Here is a 14,906-nt window from a genome sequence, read left to right as displayed (position 1 = left end):
CTCCCAATGCTCATCGTCAGTAACATTGGATCATTGGCATTATTACCTTCACTTGATGGTTTCATTGTTAGGTCCTCTTGTGATTTGCCTTGTTCTTGACCAATTGTGTCTTCATCAACTATATTAGTGATTGACATTTTCAATTGTGGCATAGTTTGTAGAAGGCTTGTTACCTTTATAGGTTCTGTTGTTTGTAGCACTTGTCATACTATATTCTTTTCAAACTCTGACCGCAATGGAGTATTGGCGGCTTCATTTGATGCTCTTCTTTCATCTGGCATTGCCTGTTACACATTGTCTTTGGCTTCCCAAAGTCTCTCCTTCTCCGTACGAGGATCTGAATATATTGCCTTCTTTGTTTGCGCCGGTACTTTTTCATCTAGATCTTCCACGACTAGCATATTTACCCCTTTTTTCTTCAGGTAGCTTCGTGGTTCCGAGTCCACACCACTTGCATAACATGCATGAGTTGTTTTTACTTCTTTGGCACTCGCAGGCAAAGTTACCCCATTCATTGCATTTTTGGCACTGATCATGGGTATTCCCTTCGTGTCGTATTGTATTCTTCTTCTTGGTCCACTATTGTTATTATTATTGTTGTAGCAACTATTATTTCCTCATCTGTCACAGTATCCGGAAGGTGATGCATTGGAATTGGCAAGTGGTTTTAATGGTGCGGTCGACAGGGTTGCTTGTTCCCCTTGAGCAAAGAGCACTTGTGTACTTCTTGTCTTTAGGTTTTATGGACATTCCTTGATGGAATGTCCTAGTACTTGACAAATGTCACAAAACATTTTCTTTGGACAGGCCGTTTTTGTGTGACCTACTTTATAGTCGGTGCACTACATTTCTTTTTTTTCCTTGGGACTTTCTTTGTTGGCCTTCAACTCCATAATGCACATCATGTCCTTTCTCAGGGCTTGTATTGTTTTTTAATTCATCCTCACTACTACTGTCCTCCATACTCTCATCTTGGCTTGTTTTTTGATTTCCCTCTAATGTATTATTTTCGCTTTCGATGTCTATCGCCTGATTGTAAGCATCGGCGTACGAGGATAGAGGTACTAGCTTCATTTTATTTCTTAGGGAGGGAATCGATGTAATGTCCCTTGTGGGATCTCCTCTAATCTGCAATTAATTGAGTCATTTATGCTTCTGGTTCTTATGGTCTTGATTGGAAATATATGATGGAAATATTGCTATGTAAGACTAAAATCAAGAATGGCTTCAAACAAGGGCTCAATTCATAGGTCTTACATGAATATGAGATGCCCTAATAGATAACAATATAACCGTTCTTATCTGATACAGAAATTGATTCTGAAATTTAATATGGATTCAACATACAAGATCTGATGATTATATATGCAGAGTCTACTAAAGCTATGGTGCTTCACTACTTTGATAACCGATACAAGAATATGGCTACAGAATTTTCTATTGCCAAGATCACTGAGCCTGAATGATTTCTTTGTCACCATGCAATTGGATAACTATGATTTTGATAAAATAATCAGAATTCTGATCTCTGATCGCTCTTCTTGTTATATCACGTTGATGGCATGCAATATTTGATGTTTTTTCTGCAAATTCCTCTCTTGATTCCTGTGTCTTTCATCTTGTAATGGGATGGGTTGATGCCCCCTCTTACATAGCTATCTAAGACTCTTCTTGAGCTTTTCTAAGTCTGGAATGGATGTAAGTAAAAACTAAAAACTCCCTACCTTTTAGAGAATCCCTGATCCTCTCCTTATACCCCTTGAAAGGGCATGATGTGAGAAATTGTATCTCCTACATCCATGTCTTTTACAACTTAATTAATTATACCCTTAAACTGATTTAGCCTTAACCAATCCACTTTGTGATCGATCTGATTGCTCTTCTTTAATTGCTCTTACTCTTAATAATATTGTTAAGGATTGAGTCTTCCTTCAATCAAACTGTGCACTCCCCTTTTAGTCAGCGATAATGTATGAATCAATTACTTGTCTTGGTCGATCTTTAGCACTTTCCCTTTGACAGCGATTATGTGTGAGGCAATCCATGCCTTGGAATGACTGGTTACCTCCTTTTCATGTTATTGTTCGCTTATGCCCATCACTGTATGGTAACTCAGCAGTATGAATCACATTACTTAATATTGTGATCGTTGTTATTATTCATCAACTCATGCCTTCAGTACTTTGTCGGTACTACATACCAATGATAACGATTATCACTCTCGCTGCCTTAACACTGATTCATTCTATTTGCTGCCTTGACGGTATTAATACAGTTGATTGATCTCCCTTTACCTTTGATTGATAAATTGTTGGCCCTTTCTGAAACCTCTATTCCACCGCAATCAATGAGACTTCAAAATTAATGTAAGGTTAATTGTTGGGGATATTACAACCGGTCACTCGATGAACCACCTTTTCTTCAACCCGTTGGTTGGCTGGTTCTTCGTCTTACCTAGCAACTTCTTGAGCTTTAAATTCCTCCTAGAACACCTTCTCTAGGTTGTCCCATGATGCTGTGCGTTCATCTGCCAAATCTGAAAACCAGTCAATGGCCACTCCCCACAACGTTGCAGGAAATGACCTTAACCATTAGTCCTTATCAATCTGACTGCTTAGCAACCATATAGTTTCACATGTCTTGCAATGCCTTACAAGATCCTCCGATTTGTTCCCCATGAACTTGGGAAAATTCTGGCTGTCAACACTTGGACTCATTGGGGGTTCACCATCGTTCTTGTTCGGTGTGTACCTTGTGCCTAGGACCAGATTGGACTATTTTTCTCTCGACGTCCCAGTGCTTCACTTGCATTCTCTACCACGTGCGAGCCCTCTACATGTCCATCGTCTGTGTCCTTTGCACCTTGGTTACCTTAGTTTTCAACTCCCTCATTAGGGTCTTTGGCTCAAGCCCCCCCATTTTTGGTTATTTTGTTATAGATGGGTTTTTGATGCAGTGCAGATTGTTCTCAAATATTTTAGCAACCTTGTTATTGAGGTTTCTTCCTTCGTCGATACCAATTGTATTGACAAGCTACTCTCTGTGGACTCACTCCCGGAGTCTTCATCTGACACTGATTGTATGGATTGGTTGTTTACTTGGTCAGCAAGATCTTCGTCTACTTCATTGGGGAGTCGTAGGTTTCATGCGATTTTTTCCCACTCGCTCCAGTTACGAGGTGTTGTGTCTTCTTCGTTGGACAATTGTCTCTCCTGACGACGGCTTCAACTGGCAATTCTACTTTTACTTCTTGTTGGACTTTGTGATTCCTCAACGATTCTCCGTAAACGCCGTCATCGTTCACTTTTCTCTTTAAGTCGGAGAGATCTCTTCACCAATCCCTCTCCCTCCTCTCGGCTATTTGTAGTACGTCTTCTCTCTTCATTTGGGCGTAGGGGCATTAATTGCTAGAGGTAAGGCGTCTGCTTGTATCACACTCTTCCTCCTCCCTCCGGTTCCTTTCCTCGTGTCATTGTAGTATCTGTTGCCGACATTCCTCTCGGTCCCTTTCCTCTAGCAGATCTGGAAGGTTAATGAAGTTACATGCCAATAGCCTTGGTAGTCTTCAAAGAAGCTAGTCAACCATGTCATTCATTGTCAAGTCATCTCAGATGTCGCTCTCAAGGACCTCTCGCTTGAGAGCCTCCCTTTGAACGTACTAATAGATGGATACTTCCCACAGGTATACTAGATCTTGCATCAATCTGTCCTTGATTGTGTCTTTGTCTTCTTCAATTTCCGATACCCATTGTTCAAAGGGTCAACCCATTACATTACCAAACTGCCTGTTGCCATACTGCCACTGTAGCTTAGATCTCTAGGCTTCATATCGGCAACGGCGCCAAAATGTTTACTCCCATAGGGAACTTATTTATTTACTATAAAGTAACTGAGCATAGCAATGTGAATACAAGAGTTTCGAAAGATGTATCGTTTATTATTGTATGCAATGTGTAGAAAATCATGACTAGTTCCCGAGACACAAATGAGTACATAAATACTACCCAGCAGTTGTTTAAGATTACTAACCACCAAGAACTGCCATACCAATTACCTATTGCGAACAAATGACAACATTACAAAGCCAACTAATACTTACATAATTAATACTTCATCTACAAAATATTTATTTATTAACAATGTGGCATAACTGCTGACTACACATGAAGTCAAGATGGAAAAGACATCACTTATCAGATGTGAAGAGCCCAAGTTGGAGGATACACCAAATCATGCACAATCCTTTAAAATAACAAATGGGGGACCATTTATCAATGATTGTGCTTTGGAGGAAAATATTATTTTCAGCCCTAAGTGGGAAATGATAAGACACAAAACTGAAGGTGTTGAGGATGTCTCAATAAATTCTCTTTTGGAGAAAGAGGTTGAGCATCTTGTTAATACATGATAGCTTCGGTAAGATAAATGATTGAATGAGAGATAAATGAAGTCTCTCATTCAATCACTTATCATATCGATAACTATGATAAAACCTTCAAGCGATTAATTCCTCTTTGATAGCCATTTTACATTTGCATATAAACAACCTATTGATAATCATACTATGTATTTTGTTTATGTTCATCGATCTAATAAATCTTGTATTTAGATGTATATCGATTAACATAAATAATGATAACTAAATGATTAATGAAAAACGCCGATTAATATATATCGGGTTGCATATAATATATCGGGTTGCAATATAACAAAGGTCACCGATAGTTATCGGGTGTTAGTCTGCACCGATAGTTATCGGCTGTTAAGGCTAACACACCGATAACTATCGGTTGTTAGCATTAAGCGAACACCGATAGACATCGGTTGTAATACTCCTCCCACACCGATTGGCATTTACGTTGAACATGCATTTGTTTAGTATAAACAAAGAGGCACAATCAAGTAATGTCTTGATCGGTCATGACCGATCAAGGCATTGCTTGACCGTGCCCCATTTGTTATATACTTATATTAAGTGGCATTCGTGAGATATGACATAGAAAATATAAAATGCTCCTCTCACCTGCCATACAAAAGAATATAATCAGAATTATCATATAAATAGACAATACATAGATCAAGAAAATTATAACTAGAATATATCTTGCATATTGAATTGAGAATTGAACATCATTTACATGGTATCAGAGCTATAGTTAAATCAAACCTGAGGCTGTTCAATTCTGTGGAAAATTCAAACAAGCATATATTCAAACATCATTTACATGGTATCAAAGCTATAGTTAAATCGAACCTGAGGCTGTTCAATTCTGTGGAAAATTCAAACAAGCATATATTCAAACATCAAAATTCTTCTAATGGGTAGCGCCATCAGATTTAAAGATCCTATCAGATTTGTTGAAGCAATCAGACAACTCCTCGTCTAGGTCGGAACTTCTTTGAGCATGGTGATTTGGATATCCCGATTGCCTATTCTAATGCAATCTGGATATTAAGGGAGATCGACTTTACTCTCAAGGAATCAACTGCAGTTTGCACATTAAAGAGCCAAGTTCTTTGTGGAATCACTAGGGAGCAATTCTATGTGAATCGAACAAGGCAATAAGGAAAGTTGCAAGTCAAAGTTTGATGGCGGATATGTGTCTTTAACTGTCCATAAGATCACAGGAGTAACCAGTGCACTCTGCATGAACACTTGTTCGCAGTGCCTTGTTATCATCAGACAACAATGACTGTATGATAAATTGTCGGGCATTCCTACCATGAGACAAGATTATCTTGTCAAATGCCTTTCTATATGAGGATGGGTTCGAACATGCCGCATGAAGAGGTCTATCACATTCATAGAGTAATGAAACATAAATTGATGGATATTATCGCAAGCTGTTTTTGCAGAGGCAATGACATAGTACACACACCCCGTGAACACAGTTACGGATACAGTTGCGCTACAAAGATAATAGAGCATGTAGCGTCAAAATGCGGGAGAGATGATCTTCCATGTTCCAAGTAGACACTGCAAAGCAATGCAAGGTGGAAGAGCAACAACCAAATCGGAAATTATGATCTTCTAAACAAGCTCCTAATCGTTGTAGCAGGTGGTCATGCTCCTAGTCGGTTGGAAAAGAAGGCAGGACATGTCATATTGGCAGTAATGAGTTTATTAGATTGTGGAGCTCGAGTTGGATCATTCTATTTAATAGATAATGCATTGACAACTCTAGATGTTGTAAGGTGTATTGAAGATAATGCTATTTGTTGGTAAACAGATTTGTTGCTTTAAGAAACTTTCTTGAAAAACTTTGTTTTGCCCTGTAATTAGCAACAAAGCGTTCACAACAGTTGAAGAATCACAAAATCAAAAGAATGGTAATTCTTCTCTGCGTTTGAGAGGGGCAGCTCCCTCGTATAATGGGGGTATTTGGATTTTTCAAAAATTTAAAGAACGAACAATAAAGAAGGATTGAATGCCATATAAGGTATGAATCTAGATTAAAATAAATTCCATATAATCAAGTTTGAGATACCACAACTTGAAATAAACTTCTTCACATTCAATGTTAAAGGGAAAGCATTAGGTAATCATCAATCAAACATAAGAACATTGATAATAACCCATGAGAATAAGTTGAACACACATCCAAATTGATCTCTATTGCTTAATTGCTTGAATAATACTATCCAAGTCTCTTATACAAAGCTTGTGAAAAAGTGGAATCCCCCTTTACATTGAATAATAATGAGGTATATATAGGTGAAGTGGTAACTACCTGAGGTAACTACCCTAACCACCTTTATAACTACTTTATAACTTCCTCAACTACTTGAAATAACTTCCTCAACTTTGGAAGAAATAACTACTTAGAAAAACTACCCCTTACAAATAAGTTAGGATTGACCTAACTTTCACAAAACTTATGCCCAAATACTAACTTGTAATTACAAATAAGTGACAAATCTTTTTACAAAGTGGTAAATAAAAATTTGAAACTTTTGAAACGAGCAAGACACCATCTTTGTTGAAGTAGCTTTCATCTATCGGTGTATCCTTTGCACCTCCTATGGCTGAAAGTGCTAGTCATAGAGACATAATGGTCATCAGTTAGGAACATATCATGTTTCCTTCTCAATTATGGAGTCAACCCTTGTAAAATATATCAAACACCATCTCCCTCGCATTCTGAGTATGTAGGTCTTCATATCCAACAGTTGTAAGAGTATTTATGGACCATTGATGAGATGACATCTCTTTGGGACATTCAACCACACAACTCATATCATGCTAATGCTTCTATATTTTCTTATATTCATGAGTAATCTGCATGCTCCAACAAAATAAAATTTCTATACATTGACCATTTCTTTCAAATTGCTCACACGCTTTATCTATGCTCATACATTTTTTTTATGCATGTTAACCAGAGCATTTTTCACGTAATATCTGACAAAAATATCCTCTCTCCAAATATTGAATGGATGTTCTAACACTATTTGAAATCACCCATTCCATCATCGACAAGGAAGATGGCAAATAGTGGCTCAGTCGGCTTTATGCAAATGGATTGCACTTGACCTGGACTTTCTCATTGAGCCATTCACCAAATTCATTCTGTGCATATCGTGTTGTCCTTGAGACATGAGAGGGAATCCTTTTGAGGCATTCTGGTGGTTTCCAACCATTTTAATTGATAAAATCCTCCCTCTGTTATTCTTTGATGAATGTCCATACTCTAATTAAAGCTCCCACTTTGACGTATAGGCAGGGAGGTTGATGGAAAAGGTTGTAAAACCTTCACACCTGCTAAGTACATTTGCTTGAAAGTTTTTAAAGCCTTCTCAATAGATCCTTTTCGTAGCATACCACATTCTTTTAGGTGACATCGTTTTGAGACATTTGTCAAACAATTCACCGTGCCTTGGCTATGCTTCCACATTTTACATTCATGTTCAACACGACATTTGCAGTTGCTTGAAAGTTTTTAAAGAATTTTCGCCAAGTTTATTTTGTGCATGTCTTGCAGTCATCGCATTTCATGAGATCACATCGATTTGAGGCATTTTGATGGGTGAACGTAACCTGTTCGAAAGCTTCCATTTTGCGCAGGCAAGAAGGATGGTGGTCAAGATCATAGTTTTTAGCTTTACACCTGTTCGAGAGCACCCATTCTGTATAGACAGCGAGAATATTTGCACGGTTTACTTGAAATTTTCTAGAACCTTTCTCAACAAATATATTTCATTTAATGCATGAGATGACATCTCTTTTGAGGCAGCTATCAAACGATTCTGGTGTGCTGTCACTGGGTAACCTGGAAAAACTCGTTCATGATCAACATTAGATGATACGGTAGCAGCAATGTCATAAGCTTCAGCTGCCTCTTACTCTGTGTCAAATCTTCCAAGATACAAACTCTTATTCCCTGCGATCATTTTGCCTCACACCCTAAGATGGCATCTCTTTGAAACACTATGTCGAGCAGTTGCATATCACGTTGATTGTTAGTTATCAAAAGGTAGTTATAATAACTAACTACTTCCTCAGCTTCTTTTGGAAACTGAAACAACTAGCCGATGATGTTAGAATTGCAGATAAAGATATAAAATGCAACAAAATGTTCCCCTTTTGATGACTTATGTTTCTTAGACACAACACCGACCTTCTTTCATTTGAGACCTTCAAATCCATTTTATTGCATATTTTTAATGTTCCTAAGTCAGTTATAATAACTAACTTGTGTTTTGGCTACTTTATTGCTAACACAAACTTGTCGATGGTAATTTTGACTGTTGACGACAATTGCAACTGACACTTAAAACTATAATGGTTTCACCATGAAAGCAATTTTTAAAAACTTGACCAAGGCGTCTAATTTGTTATTTAGACAATTTTGACAACAAGGCCGAAAGGGTCAACACTAACTTGATCAAGGTGGTGCACGATTGATTTGGGAGCTCTCGTTCTGACCCTCATTAACACAAAAAAAATTAAAATCTGACGAGTTTGAAATTAGGTGTAACACTATTATAAAGTTGTAGGATTTTTGCTGAAGGAATGCAATGGAGGAAAATAGTTGATAAATACTTCAAACAAATATGAAGATGGAGAAACTTCTCTTCATCTTGTTTTCTCGGCAGGGTCACGCAAAAATGTTTCATTTGCTTTTGAGAAGAGAGCTGAAGTAGACGTTCAAGATGACCGGAAATAGACAACTCTGGACAATGCAATTACATGTAGACAAGATGCAGTCACAAATGTCTTTATGAAACTAGAGCAAATGAACTGGCAGTTCCATCTATTGAACTAGGCATTAAGGCTTACCATTAATGTTGTTTGGTGCTAGCACCACAACATTGGAAACTATACTCATATATTTGCCAGTCAGAGAGCGACATGAGAAGTGACGGTCTTGCTATAGACAAAACCAATTCGATGCTCTCTTTCCATAAGCATGCACAGATTTGCAGAGAAGGGTCTTCATTTGAATGCATGGCTGGGAAGATTATTGAGGAAGATTGATGCCACAGTGATACTGCTGAGTGTCCTGTGCGTGGCATATGGGCTCAACATCTCATAGATCCTGGTTATGTCAGATGAACACAACAACTAAAAGTATGTGTATCAAAGAGCAACCATCAAATGAGATCTAAATCTTCAAGTGCAAAGCATCAGGAATGAACAATTGTTGGATTGCGAGGAAGATTAATAAACAAAGAGATAAGTAATCCATGTTTGATTAATGGTCATGAATTTCATATGTAGTTATTAATTCATGCAATTACATTATGCGTATTATTTGTGAATCAACATTGTCAGTAGGTGTCCGCACACGACAAGCTGCATTTGAATATCTTGTTTCAATTTCTTCAACATACTATGAGAAACTTGCCCCTTACATGTAGGACATCTTTAGAATCACAACAAAAGCAATTAAAAGTGATGAAGAGCTTGTTGCTCTTTAGGCTATAGAGTTTTGAAGTACTATTTGTGATGAAGAATTCAGGAAGAATATGGAGGGGACTTTAGTGGAGATTCTGAGATTCCACATTTCCATTCTATAAACAAGTATTTGCTTGCAGAAGTGCAACAGTCCATGAAGAAGCAATGTTGACCATAAGGGCCCTTGCTCCTGCTACTGGTGGTGAATTTGCTAAAGTACATGCCAGAGTTCTATAAGTCATGTTTTGCAGGTGATCTTTCGAGATAAAGAAAGGACAGACCAAGAAGCATAAGAGATTTCATTCAAGGGAGAAAGAACTCAATGCTTGCAGTCATAGGACTGAGTTGATGGCGGTAAGTATTTATCGAAGAAGAAGAACCCATACAATTTGTTCTTGCGATCTGGTTCTTCGAAGAGGAGGTCAGATGGTTGATATCAAATTCAGAGGGAGTCTAACATTCCATCAGAAGCAAGGAGGTCAGATGGTTGATATCAGATCCAGAGGGAGTCTAACATTTCATCAGAAGCAACCTTAGACAAGGAGGTCAAAAGGTTGATATCAGGTTCAGAGGGAGCCACACCATCATGAAGATATGCTTAGTACACTCTTCTCTGTGAGGGAAAAGTTTGAGGTGGAGGCCCTTGTTCCACCCTCTAGGAGTAGCCATGGTGAATGTTATTTCATGACTATATTATTAACAAGGATTCCTCCCTAGCTAAGAGGGAGTGTTGATATTGAAGTGGCCACCCTTGTGAAGAGACATATGGTGTCATTGAGGACCAACCCCTTGCAAAAGGGTGCCTCCCTCAAATATATAGAAGGTGCAAACTCATTCTCTAATCCATTCAATTCATGTGAAGAGCAGTTTATATATTAGCTAGAGCAGATCGATCCTGTGAAGAAGGCCAATCAGATTTGTTCTTGTGAAATTTGCCTCAAGCAGTGAAGCAACATATATTGGGCCCGTATCTTGCATTATTGCTAGACATATTTGATATATAAAGAAGACATTTTATGCTGGGTTTTTCTCCCTCGAGTAGGAGGGTTTTCCCTTGGAGATCAAATAGCAGATGTTCTGACCAAACCTCTTTCCAGAGTAAAGGTTGATCACTTCAGAAAAGGTTTAGGTATGATAGAAAGGTAATATGCTTTGTAATTTGTATTTGCATATCAATAAGATGTTTAATGTGTAAACTTCTTTGTCATGAAAGGACATTTTGGATTTTATCCCCTATGTTCATATCTAAGAGGTGACGATCTCTCAAGATAATGAACACTTGTATGTAGACATTGTAAGGTGATGATCTTATAATGTCCAAACCAATTATCATGTTGGATCTCTGATGTGTCATGGATGTACCATGATTGTGTTGTGGTAAAACATTTGTATAAAGTGTTTTGTGCACATACCACAACTTGGATAAGATGAGAATTTAAATCTTTCTCATATGATTATCCTTAAGTATTGCGTGTTTAGGCAATACTGATATCACATGCTTAGGTGATGTCTTGTCATCACAAGATTGACGTGATGGACATTTGTATCGCGTGTTTAGGTGATACTTCATATCATGTGATTAGGTGATATGATTTTCTAAGATGAGAATTTAAATCTTTCTCATATGATTATCCTTAAGTATTGCATGTTTAGGCAATACTGATATCACATGCTTAAGTGATATCCTGTCAATCACAAGATTGATGTGATGGACTTCAGTATCACGTGTTTCAGTGATACTTCATACCAAATGATTAGGTGGTATGATTTCCCATGAATGTCTAAAATGATTACTATCAACTGAATTGTGATGCTTGAATATATTGTCTACATTTCATCTTACCTAGCTAAGAGGGAGTGTTAATACATGATAGCTTCGGTAAGATAAATGATTGAATGAGAGATAAATGAAGTCTCTCATTCAATCACTTATCATATCGATAACTATGATAAAACCTTCAAGCAATTAATTCCTCTTTGATAGCCATTTTACATTTGCATATAAACAACCTATTGATAATCATACTATGTATTTTGTTTATGTTCATCGATCTAATAAATCTTGTATTTAGATGTATATCGATTAACATAAATAATGATAACTAAATGATTAATGAAAAACGCCGATTAATATATATCGGGTTGCATATAATATATCGGGATGCATATGATATCGGGTGGCAATATAACAAAGGTCACCGATAGTTATCGGGTGTTAGTCTGCACCGATAGTTATCGGTTGTTAAGGCTAACACACCGATAACTATCGGTTGTTAGCATTAAGCGAACACTGATAGACATCGGTTGTAATACTCCTCCCACACCGATGGGCATTTACGTTGAACATGCATTTGTTTAGTATAAACAAAGAGGCACGATCAAGTAATGTCTTGATCGGTCATGACCGATCAAGGCATTGCTTGACCGTGCCCCATTTGTTATATACTTATATTAAGTGGCATTCGTGAGATAGGACATAGAAAATATAAAATGCTCCTCTCACCTGCCATACAAAAGAATTTAATCAGATTTATCATATAAATAGACAATACATAGATCAAGAAAATTATAACTAGAATGTATCTTGCATATTGAATTGAGAGTTGAACATCATTTACACATCTTGTCTATGGTGTAAGGAATGAAAACACTTAAGATTTGTTGTTTCCTATGTCATGGTTAATTACTTGTCATCATGATGTTAGAGAAGGCGATACAACTCATAGTTAGGGAATGTGTACTACTTGATTAAGTACAATATTATGTGTGCATATGGGATCTAGGTGATCTCTAGAGGATCATCACCTTATTGGAGACATCTTTTGGTGGCTATGCTTGGTCTACTTTAGACAGGCATTGCATGGTGTTTGACTTTTCATGGCTCCCCTTGAATATGGAGATCTTTGAACATCTAAACCTGAAGTTGCTTGAGGACAAGCAACATCTTGGAGGGGAGGACTGTCATGTCCCCAATTGAAAGCCTCGGTTTGATGTTTTGAAAACAATACATAAAGTGTCTGTTTGACACTACTAATTAATAAATAACATTATTAATTAAATAATTCTGAATAATTTAATAAATAAATAATATTGTATTTAATAAATATTAAATACTATTATTGCGCTGAGGCTGACTTGCAAGGCCTATTTTATTCTTTTTTTGGGGCCGCCCTGTTTGGCCATTGCCTATAAAGGAAGAAGGCAATCTCAATTGAAATCATCACAAAATATCAGAAATTGCCTTGAGCATGTTAGCAGACTGCCTGGGACAAAATCCTCAGGTGGTATTCCCCATGTAGGATGATACCCCTACCTGGTTATCTCTTTGCAGTGCTAGTCGATTTCCTATGTCAATTCCGCCTCCAGGTGATTGGTATCGGAATTCATATTGCATCTTCATGGCACATAGGAAAGGAGTAGTGGCGCGGCTGCAGCACATTCATAGCTGTTGAATCTTTATCACATTCTACAGGAGATCATAAGCATATAGTAATGTAAATGGCGCCCCTCTAATTTTCTGGCCTGTAGAATATAATGACTGCTGTGACAATCTTTATATAAGGTCAGATTACTGTTATCAAGAAATTTATGTAATGCCAGATTTCTGAGTGAATCAGCCTCCTGAATCTGTAGTTTCAAGGTGCATTAGACCATTGATAATCTGGAACTGTACAATCGTTGCCATCTGATTTGGTAATCTATGAATCTTCAGAAGTTAATAGCACTGTATGTTCTCTATTTCTGAATCTATCCTTTGCAATCAGAAGTTAATGACTGTATCAGTATAAAGTGAGAGTAAGGAATTAGAATCATTTAGATTCCAGGTTCTTTACATTTCCTTGCATGGTGAACAAGATTTAGCTTCTAATCTCCCTTGAATGGGAGTGATAGCTGCTTGGTTATCCATGTAAACCTATTAGTTTTTCCTCCAACATTGGTAACTGGTCATATTTTCTTGCATGGCTCCTCTGGACTCGTAAGTGGTAACATCTTAATGAGGAGGGGCTCCTTTTAATGGTTATGTGTTCTTCTCTTTGCAATTCAAGGCTTTCATTCAGGACTTGGAATCCTCTATCATTATTTTAATAATATGTATTAAGGACTGTGACAATGGACTCGTAAAATGATTTTAACAAATATGTCACTGATGAATAGTTTTAATCCAGTTGCAAGAAAATGGATTCTATTGTCTACTAGCTGTTTTTACATGTGTATTAGACCTGTAAATCAATGTCTATTAGGGCAGGAAATAAATGAAAAACAGAGAAGTGGAAGGCGGAGAGAAGAGACATGTGTATTCTTAATGCTGGTAGAAACTTATTTTTGCATTTGTCTTACTTTTATGTTCATTCCTCTCTTACTACAGGTTGCAGGTGGGACAGGGATAACTCCCATGCTACAGATTATTGATGCCATTCTTAAAAATCCGGAGGACAAGACAAAGGTTGGATTATCCACTTAATATGCTCTCCATTTTATTGAAATGTTTAGTCTATATCTTTATTGAAATGTCTAGTTTGGTTTGAATTTTACACAATTAATTCTTAAGGGTAACATGGCTGGAATAGTTTTTGAGCTTATGACATGGGCCTGAATTGAAATTAAAATCATTAATTCTCAAATATAGCATGATTACAATATGCTTTCTAACTTTTTTCAGGTAACCTTTCTTTAGCATTTAGCACATATATATCATATCAGCACTTGCATGCATGCTAAATTTTGGATACTGACGTTAGAATACAAGTTTGATGGTATGGTGCTATTCTATTCCTTCTGTGCTGAACATATATTGGTTTTGTGCTTTATTGTGTTTTCTTGTTGCCAATTATAGTTGACAAACATATGATGTTCAAATGTTATTGTGGTGATTTCTGTAGGCATTGTTGTGATGCTGTAGACATACTGGACTTAAAGTATAGAATGTAAGGCATTAATGTTAAAGTCAATAGTTACAGCAAAAGACTAATTTCAATCAAGTTCAAGAAATATGCAAATTTTGATGGCA

At 37.2% G+C, this 14,906-nt stretch overlaps 1 protein-coding gene across 1 annotated transcript in view; it reads left to right on the top strand.

The window, feature by feature from the left end:
- Nucleotides 1–14,906, top strand: part of LOC131032983 (NADH-cytochrome b5 reductase-like protein) — a 205,795-nt gene that overhangs the window by 139,938 nt on the left and 50,951 nt on the right. Inside the window, exon 9 of the mRNA XM_057964084.2 lies at nt 14,265–14,342. Coding sequence (XP_057820067.2) covers nt 14,265–14,342 — 78 coding nt within the window. The remainder of the gene's footprint in view (nt 1–14,264; nt 14,343–14,906) is intronic.

This window comes from Cryptomeria japonica, chromosome 9 (genome assembly GCF_030272615.1).
Source record: "Cryptomeria japonica chromosome 9, Sugi_1.0, whole genome shotgun sequence".
NCBI lineage: Eukaryota > Viridiplantae > Streptophyta > Pinopsida > Cupressales > Cupressaceae > Cryptomeria > Cryptomeria japonica.
This window is presented reverse-complemented; position numbering and strand designations above follow the sequence as displayed.